This window comes from Podarcis cretensis (assembly GCF_951804945.1).
Source record: "Podarcis cretensis genome assembly, chromosome: 6".
NCBI lineage: Eukaryota > Metazoa > Chordata > Lepidosauria > Squamata > Lacertidae > Podarcis > Podarcis cretensis.
The window spans coordinates 96,250,561-96,274,535 of NC_137175.1; the positions used below are offsets into that span (position 1 = coordinate 96,250,561).

Consider the following 23,975-nt stretch of genomic DNA (forward strand, 5'->3'; position numbering starts at 1 on the left):
GCTTTATCCTCTGTATGCGCTTGGAAAACAGAAGTAAAGGCAGCCTTATGAAAATGATATACAGGTGGTACATGACACCAGTCAAGCTTGCAAAAATATATCACTTGCCCAACAGTAAGTGTTGGAAATGTAAAGAAAATGAAGGTACATTCTTTCACCTTTGGTGGACGTGCCCAAGGATTAAGGCTTTCTGGGAAATGATATATAATGAAATGAAAAAGGTATTTAAGTATACCTTCCTGAAGAAACCAGAGGCCTTTCTCCTGGGCATGGTCGGCCAATTGGTGCCAAAAAAGGATAGAACTTTCTTTATGTACGCCACAACAGCAGCAAGAATACTCATCGCAAAGTATTGGAAGACACAAGATCTACCCACCGTGGAAGAATGGCAGATGAAAGTAATGGACTACATGGAATTGGCGGAAATGACTGGCAGAATCCGAGACCAGGGAGAAGAGTCGTGGAAGAAGATTGGAAAGAATTCAAAGACTACTTGCAGAAATATTGTAAAATTAACGAGAGTTAAAATGATGTTGGATTGAAACGAACTGGTTTTAGCAACGAGGTTAGAATGAATTCGCAAAAATAGACTGATAAATAGATGAAAATATATAGTTACAGTGTGTTAAGATATTGGATTAAGAATAAAACAAAGAGGGAAAGGATTTGCTGAACTAAACATGTGAATTGGAATACAGAAAAGGGAGGTGTGAAGGGGTCAGGGAATTTAGTAAATGAAGTTTAAGCTATGAAAAAAAGAAAAAAAAGAAGTAAAGGCAGCCTGGCCTGCGGTGACTTGACAAGGATGCTGAAGAGCATCCCCAGTGAAGCTGAGATGTGCCTAATTTGGGAGGGGAGGGCATGCACAGAAAATAAAATGCATGCTATTCTGGTTTCATTTAAGGGAAGGATTTTGACATTTCCCCGCAGAATTTCAATGTTTTCCTTCTCTATAATAAAAATAAGAATATCCTTTGGAGGATTTGTAGTACTGCATCCCAATCCTGGATTTGCATTAGGTCAAGGTGTGTGTGTGGGGGGGGGGGGAGCTAAAGAGGAGGCAGGTTGCGCAGCAGCAGTGGCCGTGGCATGGGAGCGAGAGGACAGGGACACGGAGAGGCAGAAAGCGGTGGTTTAAAACATCGGCAGATGCAGAGGGGCACACAAAAGGAGGGGAAGGAGGTATAGACATGGGGTGAAGATGGAAACGGGTGCCACGTGGCTTCAGAAGTGGCTTCAGAAAGGTGAAAGGGGAGTTTAGTACAGTGGTACCTCAGGTTACAGACGCTTCAGGTTACAGACTCCGCTAACCCAGAAATAGTACCTCGGTTAAGAACTTTGCTTCAGGATGAGAACAGAAATCGTGCAGCGGCAGCAGGAGGCCCCATTTGCTAAAGTGGTGCTTCAGGTTAAGAACAGTTTCAGGTTAAGAACAGACCTCCGGAACGAATTAAGTACTTAACCCGAGGTACTACTGTAGTTCTTTGTTGGGGAGGGGAAGGTCTAGGTGGTTAATTTGGGGAAATGGCAAGAGGGTTGGTGTGCAGAGAGAGAGCTAGGGCAGAGCCCCCATTGAAAAAATATTTTTCATTTCTGGTAAATTGCCCATAGCAAGAGAAGGGCATGGTATTAGTTATCTTTAAGACAACAACAAATAGAATGGAGAGTGCCATTTCACACCTTGGGTAGTATACTCTGTTTCTGACTGCTCCCTTACATAAAAATTCCAAAGTTTTTAGGGTGCCACAAGCCTCCTTGTTCCGGATAGTTATCACTCCAGCAAACCTAAAGCTCCCACTTACAAATAAATCGCATTTCAACTGTCCTCATGCTCTCATCTGACATTTAAACAGAAGCAGAATAGTTTCTTGATGATTTCCCCTTTACTCTGAGATTAAAAATTATTCTCTGGGATTAATTCTCTGCATTTGAGATTTGTTGCGTAACAGCTGTAGTTTTTAACTTCTATTGTCTCTTACTTAAACAATGTCCTTTTGTAGGGATCCTGTAAATTATATCTGTCAATTTTAAATTCTTAAACACATATTTAGTTTTTATTGGAGGAAAAATACAAATAAAGAAATTGTTTGAAACCCACCGTTCCTACCTTGCAGGTTTGGCAATTCTTACTGGCACTGCTCCTATGACTTTGAACGGCAATTCCTATTATTATTATTATTATTATTATTATTATTATTATTATTATTATTATTATTATTATTATTATTATTTTTCCTTCCAGGTAAAATTACTTGCTTAATTTCCAAGTGTCAAGCACTCAGAAGGCACAGGAGCAAGATCAGTTAAAAAAAAGCAGGGGGGGGGATGAGAGCAGCATTTCCCCCCCCCCAAGGCTTGAATGTTACACGGTTGCTGCCCAAGTCGTGTTTAAGAAAAAGCCCACAAGCAGCTGGGAGAATTTGCTTTGCTTCATTCCTGCCTGGGATAGAGAACTCTGATTTAGAAATCCTTAAAAAGAAAAAATGCTGACATTTCAAGTTACACAAAATATAGTAACGATAAACGCTGGGGTGCAGGGCAACGGGGGGGGGGGGGAGGGATTCAGCCTGAGGTGTCTTTGCAAGGAAATAACAAAAGGTTTTTAGATGCAAGATGACAACTTGCTTCATTCTCGTAACCACAGGTACCAATGAAACCTAAAACATCAACCATGTAGATTTCATCACCAGCTGCGAACAGGCAAAGTGCATCAAAAATATTAAATTTAAAAATCAAATCTAACAAAATCCTCTCAGTTGACCATCTCCAGCCTGCCAAGGCAGCCCTTTTCTGCCCAATCGCCAGACTCCCTGCTCTGCACCCCACAAAGGATAGCAAAGAGTTGAGACGGAAGGCCAAGGATCACATCTATTCCAAACTCAGGTTTACACCAGAGGGATATACTGGGGAATAGCCAAAGCAATAAGAAATAGAGTACATATTTCTATAACCGTTAGCTGCATTGCTAAATTCCCACATACAGATAACTCACTAGTTCTGACAAATCCAGCACACCTACATGAAGCAATTGTATAGCCATCTGACGGTGCAGCCCCAAATCATAGCGGTGCCATGTGCCTTGGTACCCCCACACCTCCTCCTCCTCCTCTTTGACTACACCGCAGAAGAGGAATTCCTCCTTGCAAAGGCAGCAATGGCTCAATCCAGAAGCGGGCAAGCTGCCGATGGCTCTGTTCTAAAGTTTCACAGGTGCGCCTCTGAGAAGAGCCAGGAGGAAAACCAGTCTGCCCACACAGGCTAAGGCATCCCTCTTCTTCTCTTCATCTTTCGCACTCCACATCCTGTCCCTCAGGTGACACAAACAAGGTTCCTGGTATGTGCCCAGCTCACTCAGCCCTGGGCCTGTTGCCATGGTGCTGCATCTAGAAGGAGATTAGAGGCGGAAGACAGCAGGGAGAAGCAGCAGTCAGCAGAGCTCAGGGAGCACTCTCTGCAAACACAGCAAAGGTGACCTTTCAGGGGAGAGGAGGAGTCCCTGCCCTCCCTTTCGGCAAGTTAACCAGACACCGACATCCAGGGAGGAATCATCACGTCAGCATTTGAGTGGCAAAAAAACGGCACATCAGAAAAGCCCTATCCATCTTGCCTCACATATGATTCCTTCTCCCATGGGGGGGGGCATTTATCATATTCCCCCCCATGCAGGCTGAATCCTCCACTAAAATCTGCTCAGCTTCCTAGGCAAACACCACTATTTCTGAATATTGTTTTCTAAGGTTTCAGACCCACTACGATGTGAACAGGTTCATCTGGTCAAGACGGAAGCGGAGTCTTGCATGATAAATGCTTTAAATCTAAACCACGAATATTTTAAATGGATGCATTCTCCACTCATGAGCTACATAGTCATATTACAATGGACACTAAGAGCTGTCTCACAATTAATGGCTTCCTTTACAAATCAGCCGTCGCTGCAAAGGATTGTCTCCACATCATCACAAACACATTCCAATGACAGTTTGACATGGAGCAGAGAATGCCACAAGGCGGTGGCCAGCCTATTTGTTTCAGTCCACCACGTGAACCAGCAGCTCCCATGTGATGGATCTCATGGGTGAAACGGACCCAGTTAACATAAAATAAAAACTTTGTATTGAACGACATTTTCCCATATGACTAATTTTAAGTAGGACCACATAAAGGCTAAGCATAGCCTAGTTCTCCCTACGTCATTGATTGTAAGTGGGTCTTACAGGACTGAATACTTCTCTATACATAAACATTTCCTGCATAGTAAAGAAGCTAGGTGTTATGGTAAGTTTCCAGCCTATGCTTTCTGCTTGACATGCTAGTTTTCTTATTGCAGGAAATGTGTGTACATGGAGAAGGATTCAGTTACGTGAACCTCAACCTGCAGTCTGAAGTGGAAAAAGCCTGACTGAAGCTTATGTTTGCTATAATAAATATTTTAAATTACTTTAGATTTACGGCTGTCTATCAGATGCTTGAGGAAAGCCCTTACAATACAGTGGAGGGAGGGAAGTTGAGGCATCTGGCTTAAGATGGCAAGATGAGAGCTGCAGGCAAAAGACAGAATCCAATGAATGCAGATCAAATGGGTGGGAAGGAAAACAGGATGGATGAGATCAGAGATGATGATGAGAAGCTTATAGGGCCCAGATGATGAGAGACAGTAAAGAGGGAGAATGAGAAGGCACATCCATTAAATGGCTTGTTGCACAGACATGGAAGCCACAGCAGGGGCGGAAGAAGGGGGTGCGGTCCGCCCCGGGTGTCACAACTGAGGGGGGTGACAAAATGCCAGGCTGCACTCACCGCGGGGCCTGGGAGAGACACGGTGGCTTGGGCATGCGAAGGCTTCGTGCTGCCCACACGGTCCGCCCACTGCCTCCCCCTCAGCTGTAGGGTGGCTGAGTGGGAAGAGGCAGGCGGACTCCAGAGGCCCTGCGGTGCGCCCCGCCCCTATAGGCGGCTCACCCCACCCCTGGGCACACCGCCCCAGGTGCCCGAGCAATTTCCTCCACCGCTGAGCCACAGGAAGGGGAAGCTGAAATGGGTGCTATGACCATCGTAAAGATGTGGAGAGCTACTTGAGTCAAGGAGGCTGGGTGAGCCCAACACAGCAGCAGTGGCTCCTCCACACAAGGTCAGCGACAGAATCTATATCTGTCTGCTTCCTACTATTATCCCCATCTTGTAGGTTCAACAGTGTCATTTTTGCCTTATTGTATTAAAAACCCTCTCCTTCATGGATCATTGCCTTGCCATGGCGAAGGGGCTTGAATAACTCAGAGAATAACTCAGAGAAGCTATAAGCTATGCCGTGCAGGGCCACCCAAGATGGACAGGTCATAGTGGAGAGTTTTTGACCAAACGTGATCCACCTGGAGCAGGAACTGGCAAGCCACTCCAGTATCCCTGCCAAGAAAACTCCAGATGGAGGACGAGATGGGTGGACAGTGTTCTCGAAGCTACAAACATGAGTCTGACCAAACTGCGGGAGGCAGTGGAAGACAAGAGTGCCTGGCGTGCTCTGGTCCATGGGGTCACGAAGAGTCGGACACGACTAAATGACTAAACAACAACAACAATTAAAAACCCATCACTCATGCCCATTTTACAGATGGGACACAACTGCATCTTCCAATTCTAGCACACCTTGGCAGTGAATGTAAGCTCCTGCTGGAAATAGCAGGGATTGATGGCATAGCCTAGCCACCACCACTTCCACAACTCTGCTACTCATGCCAGCTGGGGTGGAGAAGAAAAAGTGTTTGCTATGCCAGTTCCCAGGCAGGTTCAGTGAAGAGGCCCAGATCCGGCTCAATGGGACTGCATACGGCAGGAAAACTCCTGACAAGCCCTGGTTTTCGGGTGTAAAAATGGCATGGGGGGAATTTTGCAGAATTGGCAAAAATGCCAGGGAAAACCCAGATGTATGGCAAGGCGGTGGAAAAAGTAGCGGAAACAGCTCAAAAAGTTTAAAATAACTATTTTGGGGGGTTAGAAGGTAAAGGGACCCCTGACCATTAGGTCCAGTCGTGGCCGACTCTGGGGTTGCGGCGCTCATCTCGCTTTATTGGCCGAGGGAGGCGGTGTACAGCTTCCAGGTCATGTGGCCAGCATGACTAAGCCGCTTCTGGAGAACCAGAGCAGCGCACGGAAATGCCGTTTACCTTCCCGCCGGAGCGGTACCTACTTATCTACTTGCACTTTGACGTGTTTTCGAACTGCTAGGTTGGCAGAAGCAGGGACTGAGCAATGGGAGCTCACCCCGTTGAGGGGATTCAAACCACTGAATTTCTGATCAGCAAGTCCTAGGCTCTGTGGTTTAACCCACAGCACCAACCGCGTTTGGGGTTAGGTTTCCCCAAAAAGGCTCAAGAAGCTCAACAAAAAGCTCCACTCTTTCCTGCTGACCGCTGCCCCAGTTGTAGTTTCCACCTGCTTGGATGGATGCATTTTGCTGGTGGGGCTCCCTTGGAGTTGTAGAGCGCCCCCAACAGTGGGGGCTGGCATAGCAACACTCCCATCCCATCCAAACCCCTTCCAGCACAGTGGATCATGGTTGGATTGCTCTATCCAATATTAATAGACCACAGAGATGGAAAAGCAGCAGCTGCTTTCATATTTGTTTAGTCTACAAATAGTTCTAGTTCACAATGCAATGGACTATATGTAAAGAGTTATCTTTCTAGAAAATAACAATAATTTGATCCTACCACAAAACAGAAATCTCTTCTAACATCCCAGTGCTGCAATTAACAAGAGGCAATTTGCCCAGCCCTCTTGCTTTGGAGCACAGAGATAATAACTCAAAGCCACTCCACTTGTTTTCTAATGACCAGTGATGATGGTAGATTAAAAGAACCTTTCCCGTATTAGGGCGGGGAGGTATTGGAAAAATGAGTGGCGCTTAGTCTCTCAGCAAAGATGGCAGTTAATCACGGGCAAGCAGGATTACTGTAAACAGGAAGATCATGCAGGCATATAGGGTGGCAAGGAGGCTGGGGGGGGGGGATGTTTGCACAAATCTGTTTCTTCTCAACAGCTCCATTAACCATCCAAATCCCTATTTCAATTACACTTAGCTAGGATAATTAACCTTTTATAAGCTGTCCAAGTGCAGCATAAACCGGACAGAAGGGGATATCTGATTATCAAAACCTACCAACACAGGATAGTAAGTAATGTGAAGTTGGTCCCATACAGGTAAATATGTTCGTTTTCACAGTACCAGCACTTTGTTCCATAGGCAGGGGCGGGGGAAGAGGTGGGCGGGGGAAGCGCACCGCCCCTGGTGGGGTGCCATTGCTGCTGCCCTGGGAACCACGCCCCCGCAGGCGGTGCGCCACACCCCCAGGACACCTGCCACGCCCCTGTAGGCAGCACACCACGCCCCCGGGACGCGTGCCAGCCCTGCCCCGCCTGCTCTCCGCCCCCCGATGCTAGAGCATGTCCTCTTTTCCAGTTTTTTTTATACAATTGTTTATAAAAGTTTATGAATCCTCTTCTGATTTCTTTCGGGTTTTCTACTTCTTTTCCATCCAATATTATTTTATTTATTGTACTTTGGGCTTTTCTTTTTTTGATTTGCCATGCCAATCATTTACTTGATTTGTTAGCATGTTCAAAATTCATCTGTCTCATTCTCTTTATGTTCCATTCCACGTCTTGGTTAATTATCATTGCAAATTGGCTTTGTAACATCTTTATATTTTGGTTAATTTTTGAGTCTTTCAGATTTCCCCCCCCCTTCCGTTTTCCATTATCTGATTTAAAATCTCTTTTTCCCCTTTCTCTCTAAATTTTTTCTTGATACTAATTTGTTGTATAAAGAAGCCTCTCGTAAACTCTCCAGAGGATTTCTAATTCTGGCCAGTCCCAGCCAAACAGGGCCAATAGTCAGAGTTGCAGTCCAGCACCAGCACCATCTGGAGGGCCACAGTTTTCTCATCCCTGCTTTCAAGCATTCCTTTCAATCTAGTAAAGGAAAATACTTTAACATCCCTTTGCTGCTCCACAGCTGCACTCACAAAACAGGTTGCAAATCCACAACTCCCCGAGCAGCCAGCTCAGGAGAAGGAGTCACTGCCAGCCAGTAGCAGTTGGGGGAAAAGACTGCTGGCCACAGCAGCAATGGTAAGGAAACACCCCTGTGCATTAGGGAACAAAGATGGAGGGTGCTGTAGCCAAGTGTGGGGCAAGTGCACAGTTGCTGAATGGATGCTTGATCCACTGTAAAGGTAAAGGTAAAGGTACCCCTGCCCGTACGGGCCAGTCTTGACAGACTCTGGGGTTGTGCGCCCATCTCACTTAAGAGGCCAAGGGCCAGCGCTGTCTGGAGACACTTCCGGGTCACGTGGCCAGCGTGACATCGCTGCTCTGGCGAGCCAGAGCCGCACACGGAAACGCCGTTTACCTTCCCGCTGGTAAGCGGTCCCTATTTATCTACTTGCACCCGGAGGTGCTTTCGAACTGCTAGGTTGGCAGGCGCTGGGACCGAGCAGCGGGAGCGCACCCCGCCGCAGGGATTCGAACCGCCGACCTTTCGATCGGCAAGTCCTAGGCGCTGAGGCTTTAACCCACAGCGCCACCAGCTCTCTCATTCCAGAATGGATGATTTCAGCCACACACACAACCAAACATCCCTTCTCTGTTCCAGTCAGTCTCCATTCGGAGTGGAGAACTGAGTGGAGCCCCTCAGGGAATCCAATACTTGCCTGACCAGCCTGGTCTAGCATTCAAGCATAGGGGGAAAAGAAGGGTTAAAAATCAAATTGTCCTCTGCTTATGAAGTCCTCCCGCTGCTTTTGACCTATTTAAAAGCCAGACTCCAAAGTACATGTTTCAATTACTGTGATTACTATGGGATGTGGGGGTTTGCTCTGAAAAATAATTAATAAGGATTGGAAATCTCTCAGAAGCAAATATGACATAGGTGCTAGCACTTAAACAACAAAATGCACAATTTAATTCATCCACCATCTTATTATAGGGAAGAATCAAAGGACGTTAATGATAGGGTGCATTAGTTCACACAGTTAGGTTCCTCTCAGACTTCATATATCTGATTAAAAATGCCACATACTGTTTTCTCAGCTGCCCTTTTATTAGAGAGATGCTTACACTCCCATGCCCTAACGCAGCTTGATTTGTCTCAGGTCAGACCAAAGGCAGCCCATATTCAAATCTCAGTTCAGTTTATGGACTCACTGCTTAGCCCTGAGCAACTTCCTTCCTCAGCCTCAGCTTACTTGTCTGCAAAATGGGAATTAAAAAGCATGGTGAGAATAAGACTGGGAAAGCAGGTTGCACTATTGATTTTTAGTGGGGTTCAATCTTCAGTTAAAAAGCTGGCAATCCCTGGTGGGGAATATTAATGGGGAAAACCCTGCTTTCTGCTCTATTGTGCATTGTTGTGCCTGTTTGTAACCCTTTGCTAGGTGATGACATCACTAATGGCAAACGAAGGCTTTCCATTTCCCTGGATCGCTCAGGTGCTCCGGCTGACACTCCCTGCTTCATTGGGCTCTAAGAGCGACCAAACAAGCCTTTCAACCATGATCAGCCCCAGTTGTGCGTAGTTACTAGTTGGAACAGAATGCAGATGCACATTCCTAGGTGAATCAGTCATAGCCTTTCAAAAGAAGGTGCAAAAAGCTGCTGGAACAAGATGGCACACCTCTGGGAGAGAAAACATACCTTTGTTTTAATACAAAGCTGATGGGGATATACTGGATATTTCTGTTCTTAAGTGCCATAAATTTTGGGGCTGCTGAGATGAACCCTCAAAGGCCTCGTTTTTTAAACCAAAGGCACAAACTATGTTTTCAGCGCCAGCTTCGATTTTACAGACATTATAACCTGCTTGATCGTCTAAATATCAAATGGTCAGGCGTCCCCTTCTGCCTAGCAAATATTCCTCGGCCCACTGCAATTAACGAACAAAGTCTTGACTAAGTTAATGTGCCTAAGTCAAGCAGCTGAATACCACCCTAGAGATTTAACTACTTATGTACACAAAAATTGAAATGAGAGATCCGCCTGGATTATATTATTTAATAACCTCTGGGTTTGCATGAAAGGCACAGTTCTCATTTAAAAACCAATATATAGCCAAAGATCCTAAACTCAGTTTGGTATGTTTGGTTGCATACACCTTCCTGAAACATTCTCAATATATATTGCAGCTCATTTAAACTGATATATTGTGTGGGACTGCTCAGGATTACAGGCATAGCTTCTCTCTACTAACAATTCCATTTTACCGAACAGATATATTGCACCAACAGCTATTTATGGAAGGGTACTCCATAGGGTGGAATCCCCATTCTGCCTGCCTGGAAACAATGTGCTACATGTTATTGAGAAGCATTTTGTTACACTGCTGCCGGATCTAACTGAGCTGAAAACAAGGACAGAGCAGTTCCTAACAGAAAAAAAAACCTGTGTGGAAGGAGGGACATGACTTCCTCCCCCACCCTTCAGAAGAAAACAGTTACTGAAACCTTCATGCAGAATTACTTGTATTCCTTTTCAAAGACAAAACCAAAGGAAGAACTGCAATATTTGCATCTACCTTGAAGCACCCACAAACTCCAGAGTGGAGTTTTACAATTTAGACATTCTCTCGGAAACATATGCACATACTACAATTGCCTCTTATATCAAAGATGCAGAAAAATGTAGCGTCAGAACTATGTAAACCCAGCAAGACTTTGTTTCAAAGACTGACAGAGTCCTATAACACTGTACCACAACCCTCTGTATGCAACTGCATGCACATATTAATACACCGCAAGTGGAGAACTACGACAACCTTCCCTGTGCGCATGTGCAGGCACATACACAAACACAATGTGCTCAGAAATAGCATCTGCTGAATGTGAGGCAAGTCATCAGCACATTCCTCTCCTTTCAGCTCAAACAGGATCAAATCGACCCGCACCAATATTCTGTAAACTAGGATTAGAATCCCAACAAACAACAGGGGGACAACAGCCTGCAATATCTGTTTCTTAGGTTGACTTGCCATTATTCTCTGTATTACAAGCATGACATTCTAAATGAAGGAACCCACCCATAGAAGAAAGCAGCGGTGTGGGCACAGCGGTAACGCTTCACGACAAATCCCAAAGCCATGTCTACTTGGTGTGCTGGAGCCCAGGAAAGGCCATTCTCAGAAACCAGGGAGAGACTTCTCTGACGAGCTACAGCTGTCTGATAATGCCATAAAATGACTTTTACTAAATCAGGAGGATTCCCACGTGGCAGTAAATCCCAGGACGGCAAAACCCTCCCAGCTGTCCACAGAGCTTTAACTATATCCACTGACAGCATATGCAACCTGTCTCAACCATCATTCTCTCCCCGCTCATCCCCCCCCCTTCCCGCCCATGATAAACAAAACTAAGGTCAAGGATTAGGGGGCCAGTTAGAAAAGCCTGCAGTCCCTGATCCCAAACTGGCAGTATCAGCTGACCCCCTCCCTACATACTAAATATGTTTTTACAGAATCGTCCCCTGTTGTTTGTCGATTATTCTTCACTTTTAAAACTCAAGAGATAGTTTTAATATTTTGGCACTCTTAACAGCGTGCATAAGATGTATATAGGAGCCCTGGAGGGCTAACAATAATGCAACGGACAACAAGCAGCAAAGGGCAAATATTGTGACTGATTCGGTAAAACGATTATATGCATCTCAAAAGAATCCTTCACTGAGTAGAAGACCGTTCAAAATATGCCCAAGGCACAAGCTGGAGCATGTCAGCCAGCATCAGACTTCACGGCGTATTATTGGGAGGATAATTTGCTGAGAGGGACTTGGAATAGCAGGGGGATTTCTAAGACACTAGAAACTGCATACGAAAGTGTTTGTGATACACAAATAGCTGGGAACAGCTGTTCGGTAGAAGTCAAAAACAAAGCTTGCAAAAAGGACTCCTCTCAGCCTGCAAGCTTATTTCAGACCTGAACCGTACACATTTGGACACCTGCTCCCTCTTGATGACTGCAGCCCGAGGTCTAGAGCATAGATGACCAACATGCAGCCAAGGGCACCACAAACTGCAGCATCTGGGGGCTGCGACGCTCTCTGAGAAAAGGCATAGTCCACATAGCTGCCTCTGCGGCACAGACAGACACCCTTACCTGCTGCTTGCGTCGCTCTCTGGCCCTGAACTCAGAGGATCAAAGGCAGTCATATGCAGGGATCACAAAGCAAGAATACTTGTACAGACTATCTTAACCAGGGGTCAGCAAACGTTTTTCAGCAGGGGGCCGGTCCACTGTCCCTCAAACCTTGGGGGGGGGGGAGACTATATTTTGAAAAAATATATAAACAAATCCCTATGCCCCACAAATAACCCAGAGATACATTTTAAATAAAAACACACATTTTACTCATGTAAAAACACGCTGATTCCTGGACCATCCGTAGGCCAGATTTAGAAGGCGATTAGGCTGGATCTGGCCCCCGGGCCTTAGGTTGCCTACCCATGATCTTAACAGCTAAGGCACAACTAATCTGGTTCTGAGTGAACCTTAGTATGTGCCCCTGCCAGGACTGCCAGCTTGCCCTACGACCATGGGTGCCCAGGGCTGTGGGTGCCATGCACCGTGCATGGCCCTGGCACCAAAATTTGTGGGTGCCTAGCCCCTTCATGGGGAATTTTGTGGGTGCTCGGGCACCCAGGGCCCCTGGGAGTTGGCACCTATGCTCCCTGCTTAAGAACAGAACCAATATCCACCTAGGTTATCAGTCTTCATAAGAATCGCAGCTGCAGGACTTGACCTAGTCATCCTGGCTACCCCTCAATGTAGTATATGCCAGCAGTGGCACCATCTAATTACATGGGACACTTGTTGAAAAGGTTGAAGACTATTACTGCAATGGCAGCCTTTTCGTTTCCAGATTCAATTTAAAGTGCTGGTTTTAGCCATTACAGTCTGGGGACAATTTGGGGATTGCCTTAGTAACTCTGCATGTGCCTGCCAGCCAGTTAAGATTGATCTCAGAGGTTTATGGTTCTGGGTCTCACGCTTGCATTAGATCAGATGGCCAGGAGTGTAAGACAGTGGCACCAAGACACTGGAACATTCTTCCTGGGGACACCCACCAGCCCTCTTTCCTCTTAGTTTTCAAATATTCATTAAGACTGTTATTTCATAGGACTTTTAATATATTATTTTAGTCTATTAGCAGCCTGCCTTTAAATTCTGCTGCCATTTAAAAGATCTGCTTTTACTGTTACTTTTGTTATCATGTTAGTATTGCCTAGCTTACTAATTTTAATGTGGGTTTTAACTTCTGTAAGCTGCTTTGCATAGCATGTGAGATTCTTTCTTTTTTTTACAACAGTAGAGTAAAACTACAAGAACAACTAACACTAACGTCTCAACAAATGAAACTGATCTGTAGAAAATGTAACTTGAAAAAGGGACATTGCACATACTTTTGTAAACCAAGATATCTTTAATAAAAATACGTTAAAAAAAGAACAACAAACAACTATTCATGCCTACAGGATTATCCTTGAACCTGGAACATAATATGTGACAGCAACTTCATATACTCTAAAATAGGTCCAGGTTTAGTACAGCTTCTTTCTATTTTGTGATATGGTTACATATCTGAATTTCCTCCATTTATAGCCTGCTAAAATACTTTTAAAATAACTTTGCCCCCAGCTCTCCGACTTGCTTGCACAGTATAAATCTGGGGGTGGGGAGTGTGCATGTAGATGCTTCACATTTTACAAGTTTATCATAAACTTGTACCCACTGTAATACATGGTGTGGGTCTGCGCCTTTGAAGACCCAATTCCCTTTTGCACCACAGGCAAGAAGGCAGGGTTTGCACTTTGGTCTTCTGATAAATTAAAGTCAAAAAGCTTTGTATTAAGCAAGTCTAGTTTCTCCAGTCAGGAAACCCAAATTCCATGGGTTGTAGTCAACTAAATCCTACTAAGAGGGGACCTACTGAAATTAAGGAACCTAAGTTAGTCATGTTTATTAACTAGCACAGAATCCCACCTTATGGATACATGTGAGTAATTTGTAGAATATGGATTTTTGCTTGATTGATTGGAAGTGGTCCTTTAAAACAAACACATGCAATGCCAGTGAAAATGGTCTCTAAGTAGAAGAGCCAGTGGCTACAAACTGGTCATTAACTAATATAGACAGAAAATTGAAAGAACATTTTTCAACTATTAGAGGTGTAGATTTATGCAACAGCTGTGGAAGCAAAGGCCCTCAGTGGGTTCAGGAAAATGTTTAAGAAGAATATTGGAATTTCCAGTTGTGGCTTGTAGGATGGAAGAGTTCCTTCCATAGGAAAAAAGAAAAAAAAAATGGTAGGTGTCTTGTGCATAAGCATATGTGGTTCTTGGCAATAAGATCGTTTATTTCTGGGGAGCCTAAATTTGGCAACGAATGATGGAACATATGAAGAGGTAATATAACATGTAGGGACTGGGTGGGAAGGGAATTCTGTTCAGTTTGAATTTTCACATGAACCTACCTAATTCGCACTTTCCGAAACAATATGCAGTCTGAAACAAACTTTCCTTTAAAAGTCATACCTCTGAATCTTTTGATGCAGCTCACCACCATCAACAAAATGTAAAAAAAGCATGTATTAGGGGAAAGCGTGCATAAACACGAATATATTTGTGATAATACGCAAAAATGCATTATATTAAGGAAAACTGCTTGCAAAAGTGTATTTATTAGGCAAAATTGCATCCAAAAATGTGCATATTGCAAGAAACACACGCTAAAATGCTGACAATTTTTTGGTAAGGACTTAAAAGAAACTTTACAAACTGACGTGGACATGTGGCAAACTGATCTTAAGATTGGGTAAACGAGAGAAACTTCTATTTTCTGGGGATGTCACAGCAACAGGCTGCTGAATACAATACAAAGGGTGAGTGAGTTCTGTTTTGCTGCCAGACACTGAGAAACAAAGGAAAAGTTGCATTTCAACAGCTATAGACAAAGCTGGGGTAGCCAAGGAGTTGGCCTGATAGGCAGGTGCATTAAAGGGAGGTCAGACCACAAATGCAGGAAAAACATCCAGCCTCTTCAGCCAGAGGTTCTTCCTGGGCTGGGCGTCATTTCAACATATGCCCATCAATTTCTTCCCAAAGAGGAGCCATTTGTGCAGGCAACTAGCACAGCACTTTTGGAATGGATTGACGGGCTGCATGCTGTCAAGAGAAACTGCTGCAGACCTCAGATGGGTGGTAACGCAGGCATAGTGTTAAGAAGGCTACTTTACTGGTAACCAGTGGCGTAGCGTGGGTTATCAGCACCCGGGGCAAGGCAAGTAATTTGCGCCCCCTAACCCATGGATTTGCGCCCCCTAACCCGTGGGTTGCGCCCCCTAACCCGTGGATTTCCCTAACCCCCAGATGTTGCGCCCGGTGCGGCCGGCCCCCCCTGCACCCCCCACGCTACGCCACTGCTGGTAACAGTACAGAAGCTGAAGTAATTTCCCCCACTGTCAGATGAGAGTTTTACGTCCCAACACAAATCCCCACTCACTATCCAAAAAGGATTCTTCTGCTGTCAATAATCAATCTTATCAGTCTTCTTCACTGTTCAGTTTCTACAGAAGCGTTCTGTAGCTTAATGCTACAGTTTATAAACGGCTATCTTTGTCTTGACATTTACAAATGTATTTCAGGTTCTATAGACTGTAGGGAGTAGATTTGAGCCCAAACTCCACTATGGAGTCAAAGGACTCTGCTTATAGGAAGATGTGGCAAAGCCCTGTTTAGCTGATAGTTGCTTCTGTGCACAACTCGCCTACCACAGACTGTGTAAAACTCACAGCATGCCCTTTTAAAACACAGGCGAAACAGGGAAATCACTATTTTAAAAAATAAGCTGTTTTTTATTTGGATCAAGATGCTGATTGGCTTTCCATCCGACCACACCCCCTTATAAACAATACACTATGTCCTACTGTATTATTTCCCATATATGTTGGCTGAAGAGCTGAAAGCAGCAACCTATTATTTTCGCAGGGGCCGGGGCTTCCCTGACACCCCCCCCCAAGGATAGGATTCGCGGCTCTGCTCCTCCCTTGATCTATTTTGTGCTTTGCTTTCTATTCCCCAACTCCTGTTCAGAATAAGAGAAAATGCTGAGGCAATTTTGCTTTGTTATAAAACGACATTTGTGGAGCCTCAGACAATGATAGTCTTGAGCTAGGGATGCCCACTGGTGACAGCATTTGAATAAAGATTAACCATACCAAACCCCAGCAAAGCTTGTGGGGAAATAATTATAGAAAAATGTCTTTCATCCTTTAGCAACAGTGCAAACTGATCAGATTAAAAAAAAAAAGTATAAAAGTTACAAAAATACTGAAAGGAAAGAAACTATTTTCAGCATTTAAAATGGAGATTTACAAGGAATCACAGATGCACATTTTAATATTAAACAAGATAAAAGCATTAAGCTTAAACAAGATGTTCCAGGAAGGAACGTGAGCTCCCTACGCTACTCAAAACTCCAACCCTAATGACTTTCACAAATGATGCCATCTATCAGGTTACTCATAACTACAAGCTAAAGCCCTCATGCTAGAAGCTAGGAGAAAAGCTCAGCATGCTCAGCCGCCAGCTGTTATCTGACAATAAACGAAATTAAATAGCCAGATTGTCTCCTAGGATGAAACTATTTGTAGTAATACCCTCCCCACTACTATACCCTTGCAGCCTTCAAGGATTTGTATTTTTTCAAAAACAGCCACTTTTACGAAGTTCCAGCAACAGTGAAAACTGAACACGGCATAAAAGGTTGTTCAACTTCTTAAATCCCAACTGTGAGCACTTCTTTCTGGATTGTGTCTAAAGTGGTCACTTTTCTGCTTTTTAAAATTGGAAGACTAAATTCCAACACTAACAGTGCCGCGGTCTTATCTGGATTGAGTTTCAGTTTGTTGGTTCTCATCCAGTCCATTACTGAGGCAAGGTAACAGTCCAGCACTTTCGCCGCCTCACCTGCAGATGTAAAGGAGGAGTGGAGCTGAGTGTCATCAGCATCTTGCGGACTCCAAACCTCCAGAAAACTTCACTTAGTGGTTTCATGTACATGTTGAACAGCAGAGGGGATAGGATCAAACCCTGTGTAAACTCACATTGAAGGCTCCAAGGGGCTGAAAAGCAAAACCCTCCGGGAATGACAATTCAAGTAGGGCTGGAACCACTGGAAAACAAGGCAGCTGCTGCAAAAGGATACCATGGTTGATGGTAATGAAAGCCGCTGAGAGGTTGAGGTCATCATATTGGGCCACCAAAGCAGTTTCTGTGCCAAAACCAGGTCCAAACCCCAACTGAAATGGATCTAGAAAACCAGAGTCCTCCGAGAGCAGCTGGATCTGGTCTGTGACCATTCGTTCCAGAACCTTGCTCAGTACAGCCGATCTGTCCCGTAACTAAAGCTACCTATCTTTCCCTCCTACATTCTAGTTTGGTTTTCCGCAATACAACTATTTCTGCATCTTCTCTTTCCTACAGCCTTCACCCCCCTAAAATCCTCAATATTGTGAAAATTCATTATCACTGTTATAATAATTCAGGAAAACTAAGATGCTTAATGTAAATCAACCCTGCATATTTACATTGCATTAGGCACAGAAATATATGACCTGCTCAAATAGGACTTCTCTGTTGAGATTCTGTGCGAAGAGAGCTCAATAGCAGGCTGTGGACTTGCATGTTCCCTCCCCTGCTTCCCTCACTGTGGGTAATAAATAGAGTAATAAACCATTTAAAAGAATTGCCAGGGCCCCTTGTTGTATTAGAGATGGAATGAGGGGAGCAGTAGTGAGGGGGAGGGAGCATCAGGATTTGAGACCCAGTCCTGACCTTAACTCAGTAGGCTAAGCAAATTCTGAAACAGGCGAAGAGTATCTCTGAAACACAATTATTTATTTGGACCAAAGCAAGTGCTATGTACTGCTAACAGGTTGTAGCAATGAGCTGTGTCAGTAGCTGGAGACTAGGAACCTGAAAGATGTAGGAATGTGCCAGCAGGGAGGGTAAGGGCGCTTGTCATTTCTCATATTACGTCCTCTCTGGGATTTAGGTAACTCAATTCTTCGAACAAGCTCAGACTGCAATATGGACAAAAGTGTCTGCTCAAGATTTCCTCTTTTCTATTGTCCTAAAGGGCTTTTGAGCCAAGCGGGTTATCAGCTTTTAAATGCAATGGCTTTTAAAAACAAAACAAAACACTGACCTGAAGGTCTAAGCCTGAAAAAAATGTACAGTGTTCTCCTTGTCACTCGGAAAGGGGAGAAAGCTCACAGGCGTTAGTTTGTTGTTGTTTTTTGGATGAGAGTACACTCTAGACTTAAGATGCCGTATATCCGCTGTATTTTTTGGCACATGTGGCCAAATTTGAAGGGAGCAACCAAGGAGAGGGTATCGACTGACTGAGGAGACCACTAACCCTTGCAGAAAAACAGCAGGGGATTTAAGTCTTCAAACTATCCTCCAAGCTCCATAAAATAGTTACCGTATTTTTCGCTCTATAACACGCACCCAACCATAACACGCACGTAGTTTTTAGAGGAGGAAAATCCGTAGGCATGCCACCCGTAGGCATTCCCTCCATAACACACACAGACATTTCCCCTTACTTTTTAGGAGGAAAATTGTGAGTGTTATGGTGCAAAAAATACGGTATTTGGTCTACACCAGGCTTCCTCAACCTCAACCCTCCAGATGTTTTTGGCCTGCAACTCCCATGATCCCTAGCTAGCAGGACCAGTGGTCAGGGATGATGGGAATTGTAGTCTCAAATCATCTGGAGGGCCGAGGTTGAGGAAGCCTGGTCTACACAGTCTTGCTTCCCACTTCTGGTCATTGTGCCTCTGAAGTAAAAAGGTAAAGGTAAAGGGACCCTGACAATTAAATCCAGTTGCGAAGTTGGATGGGCAGGAGGCAGCGATGCTCTGAGAGGGTCAGAGAGCTGTGCCCTCCCTCAGTGTGAGAGGAAGGGATGGTGGTGCTGGGGAGGGAGGCAGGTGAGCAACGTAGGGAAGTCCTGGGTAATAATAATAATAATAATAATAATAATAATAATGGTAAAGGTAAATGAACCCCTGACAGTTAATTCCAGTCGCAAACGACTCTGGGGTTGCGGCGCTCATCTCACTTTAAAGGCCGAGGGAGCCAGCGTTTGTCCGCTTCCACAGACAGGTTTTCCAGGTCATGTGGCCAGCATGACTAAGCCGCTTCTGGTGAAACCAGAGCAGCGCACGGAAACGCTATTTACCTTCCCGCCAGAGCAGTACCTATTTATCTACTTGCACTGCGTTGAACTGTTAGGTTGGCAGGAGCTGGGACTGAACAACGGGAGTTCACCAGTTGCGGGGATTCAAACTGCTGACCTTTCGATCAGCAAGCCCAAGCGGCACAGTAGTTTAACCCACACCTCTGAAGTAATGAGAGGGAAAGAAAGAACTGGGATTTTCAGAGGCAAACTTCTGTTTGTTTCCAAGCCAACTGTTATGGGGAGAGGGTGGGTTTAGAGAAGCCTCTGCGTTTGCCCAACGCAGCTGGGGAAACAAATCATTTAAAACTTTTGTCTTCCCTCAGCCCAGCTCTGCCATCAATCGTTACAGGTTCCCTCTTGTATGTGTTTATTGTTGCATATGGACATTAAGCCTGTGGGGACAGACAAGCAACCATGCAGGCAGTGCTAATCTATAAACTGGCATCAGTTCCTAAAACACACATTGTTTTTCTTGAGCTCCTCCCAAATCATGGCTCTTTCTTTGAAGATACAGTGGTGCCCCGCAAGACGAATGCCTCGCAAGACGAAAAACCCGCTAGACGAAAGGGTTTTCCATTTTGGAGGCGCTTCGCAAAATGAATTTCCTATGGGCTTGCTTCGCAAGATGAAATGTCTTGCGAGTTTTTCCGACTTTTTTTTTCCTTTCCCCCCCTTTTTCTAAGCCGCTATGCCGCTTATCTGCTTATCCGATAAGCTGATAAGCTGCTAAAAGCCGCTAAGCCGCTAGTAGCGCTAATCCGCTAAGCCGCTAATGGGCTTGCTTCGCAAGACGAAAAAACCGCTAGACGAAGAGAATCGCGGAACGGATTCTTTTCGTCTTGCGAGGCACCACTGTACCTACAAAATCTGAACTCTCTCTCCCCCCGAGCTGGTTGTCCCCCACAAAGTGATTGAGTCTCTCACTATCTAGGACCCAACACAGCAGAGCCCACCTAATGGATCATGTGCAATCCATCTTTATAGTCCAAAACAAGGGGGTCAGGAGAAACTATAGTTGCTATGATTATTACAGTGATTAAAGAATAAATGCTATCCACTGAAAGTCATATCCGGAAGAAAGGCTTTCCACAAATCATAGAATTAACAAGGCAGTTAGATGTCTGTAAAGCTTTTCTGTCACCATGATTTTATTTTGCTGCTCTCTAAGCAAAGAAGATAATGATATCGATTGAGGCAGCACACTATGACCACTGCAAATAGCAACACTGGCCCCGATGAGAAAATGAAAACAAGCATGCCACAATATTGTTACTTATGTGACAATATTTTCAGCCCAAATGGTCTTGGGAAGTGAGGAGAATAAACCCATAGGATTGAAAGTCCTTTACCATTCTCTTCTCGCCATGGGAAGAGGTGAGGTGGAAGATACCGCAGTTATCTGAACAAGGGATCTTCCCAGTTCTTAGAAGATTAAACCCTCTTTAAAGAAGGTTTAACTACCCAGGATTCAAATAACTACGGGATCTATCACTTCATCATTCGATAGTCCATGATCCACTGGTTTCCTCAAGTGAAAGTGAAATAAACAAGTTAGCAATGCCATTTGGACCACTGCTATAGATGTGAATGGGAGGAAATATAGCCAGACTCAGCCCAGTCTCCTCAGAGGAGGAGGACACTCTGAAAACATTCCAAGCAATACTGCAGCAGTTGAAAGGAACTGAAACATGGAAACATGGAGCCACACCCATTGAGCATGTGCACCAGTCAGGCTTCCCGCCAAAGCTCTGTTCAGCTCTGGGATGTTATAAATCATGGGTAGGCAAACTAAGGCCCGGGGGCTGGATCTAGCCCAATTGCTTTCTAAATCCAGCCCACAGTCAGTCTGGGAATCAGCGTGTTTTTACACGAGTAGAATGTGTCCTTTTATTTAAAATGCACCTCTGGGTTATTTGTGGGGCATAGGAATTCATTCATTTTTCTTCTTTTTTTCAAAAAGTTTGCTGAACCCTGTTATAAATGAAGCTTTGCACAGGCTCAGAAACCAGTTGCAGAGAGACTACAAAGAAGAACATGGATTTTTAAATGGGGCTATAAGTAGTGTAAGTAGGTTGTGAATTGCAACCTATGCCAACTATTTTGAAAAAAACAACAACATATGTAACATTTGTTCTAAGTGTGACTTCCTGGTTTCATACGCAATATGAGCATATCCACAGATTAATGCAATTTGCCAAATGTCTGGAAGGGAAGAGGAGGGACCCTCCATGACGGTTCTTACCTGTCCTCAGTGGGTCGAAGGGATGGAAGACGGAAGCTGGTATTCCTATCCAATTTTGATTGGCTCTTTGTTCTTTTGATTGACCCTTTAAGCCGTTTACTGAAGAAGCCCTAAAAGAAAAAAGGCACAGAAGTGAATCAATTCAAATTATGATTTCTTTGTAAAGGAAACCTGTTGTTGAGTAATGATCAACTTGGTAATCGTGAAAGGAATTATTTGTCAGAAAATATTCCACTATGAAGGCCACAGGGAGGTTCCTCAACTCACAGTCTAAATTCATCCCAACATAACTAAGACAAATGGCAATCAGACAGACAGGCCTCACCTTGTGCTCCAGGCACAAATTCAGAGAGTCCAATGGAAAAGGTAGAAAGCACACTGTGCTTTAAAGTCACTAAGGAGGAACCCCAGGGAATCAAGTGCTTCCTGTCAACAACAAGGCCACAGCAAACACCTAAAATAATTGATGCGGTAATGCGTGCTTTTTAATTAAACACGAGTAAACTATAAGTGTATGCAGAAACACTCTGGGTGGCATAAACTCCAAGTGATGCTAACTGGAAGTCTGATGGAATAGGAAGCAAGTCTGTGATTCTGCCCCAATTTATCGATTATATTTAAATTAATGTATGTCTCATCAAACCTCAGCACAGATACCTTTTTGAAATATTGAAGTAAACGTAAGAGCACTTACAATTTAACATGTTATTGTAAACTATCAGAAGGCCATATTTAATATTTCCGTTTTTGCTACCTACCATAGTCACACACACAAACAAAGCAGTTTCACACAAGAAAGCTTTCACATGAATAAATTTGCCCAGAAAGCTTCCGGAGAATATTTTAAATAAATAAATCACCATGGCTTAATGTACCCTTAATGTACCCAGACCAAGACAAACCATGAGCTGTAACCAAGGTTTTTTCTTCGCTTACAGCTCATGGTTTGCCTGGAGGAGACAAACCATGATTCCAGGTTTGGATGACATGCTAAGCAAATCATGGCATGGCTCACAGCAGTGCAGCAGCAGCAGAACAGGAGCAGCAGCAAAGCACATTCATGTTTGGCTTCATGCTTTTCCAGCTGCATTGGCTCCCGGTGGAGTACAGGGTCAGATTTAAGGTGCTGGTTTTGACTTTTAAAGCCCTTCATGGCCTAGGATCCTCATACCTACAGGACCGCCTCTCCTGGAGGACCTCAAGGTCCATATATAGCACTACCCTAGAGGTACCAGGCCCTAAGGAAGTTAGATTAGCCTCAACCAGAGCCAGGGTCTTCTCAGTGATGGCTCCAACCTGTTGGAACGCTCTGTCTCTTGAGACCAGGGCCCTGCAGGATCTGATCTCTTTCCGCAGGGCCTGTCAGACAGAGTTGTTTCACCTGGCCTTTGGCTCAGAATCAGTTTGATTCCCTCCCCCTCTTTCTTTTTCCTTTCTCCTCCTATGAAGAGATTGCTCCCTAATCTTTTAATTGTATTTTAATCAACTTGTTTTTATTATCGGTTGTTAGCCGCCCTGAGCCCAGTCTTGGCTGGGGAGGGCGGGGTATAAATAAATTATTATTATTATTATTATTATTATTATTATTATTATTATTATTACAGGCAAACTGAGCCTATGTGTGTGAAACGCTGATGCAAAGAGGCTATGCGCCACCATCAGCTCCTGTTTCCTTCAAAGAATTTCATTTAAGATTCATAATAAACAGACATCTCTTTCTAGATCACTTCAGGTGGCCTTGGGAGCGCTGAGCACCTTCTATCAGCTTTGGCTGATAGCCTAACTTCTGTCGTCTGTGCTTTGGTGATCTCTAGATTGGAGCACTGCAATGCATTATAAGTGGGGCTGCCTCTGGAGATGGTTCAGAAGCTTCAACTGGTGCGGAATTCAGCAGCCAGGGTGCTCGACAGGGCAAGAGGGTTCAAGCACATCACACCAATCCTGCCCTGACAGGACTAGATGCCAGTTAGTTTCCAGACCCCATTCAAAGTGCTGGCTTTGACCTATAAAGCCTTAAACGGCTCAGGACCGCAATTTCCTCCTATGAACCGACCCAGATCCTGTGATCATCATCTAAGACCCTTCTTTGGGTGCCCCTTCCATGGGAGGCCCAGAGAGTGGCAACACGGGAATGGGCCTGTTTGTGGAGTGGCTCATCTGGAGCCATCATTATATATCTTTAGGTGCCAGGCAAAAACTTCTCTTTATAACTTTTCTTTATAAACTACCCTGTGATCAGCAGATGAAAGATGACATAGAAATTTTATTATTATTAAATAAACAACTAGCCAACTTTTAGAAGACATCTGAAGGCAGCCCTGTTTAAGGAAGTTTTTAATGCCTGATGTTTTATTGTGCTTTTAATTCTGTTGGGAGCCACCCAGAGGGGCTGCGGAAACCCAGCCAGATGGGCGGGGTATATATTATTATTATTATTATTATTATTA

General features: G+C 44.4%; 1 protein-coding gene across 13 annotated transcripts in view; it reads right to left on the bottom strand.

The window, feature by feature from the left end:
* The window catches only part of RASAL2 (RAS protein activator like 2), a 239,765-nt gene that overhangs the window by 44,145 nt on the left and 171,645 nt on the right, over positions 1 to 23,975 (bottom strand). For all 13 annotated transcript variants that reach the window (XR_013840015.1, XM_079981082.1, XM_079981081.1 and 10 more), the window contains one exon: positions 21,529 to 21,638. Coding sequence is in view for 12 of the 13 variants with exons in the window: in XM_079981082.1 (XP_079837208.1) it covers positions 21,529 to 21,638 (110 nt within the window). In the remaining variant the exon portion in view is untranslated. The remainder of the gene's footprint in view (positions 1 to 21,528; positions 21,639 to 23,975) is intronic.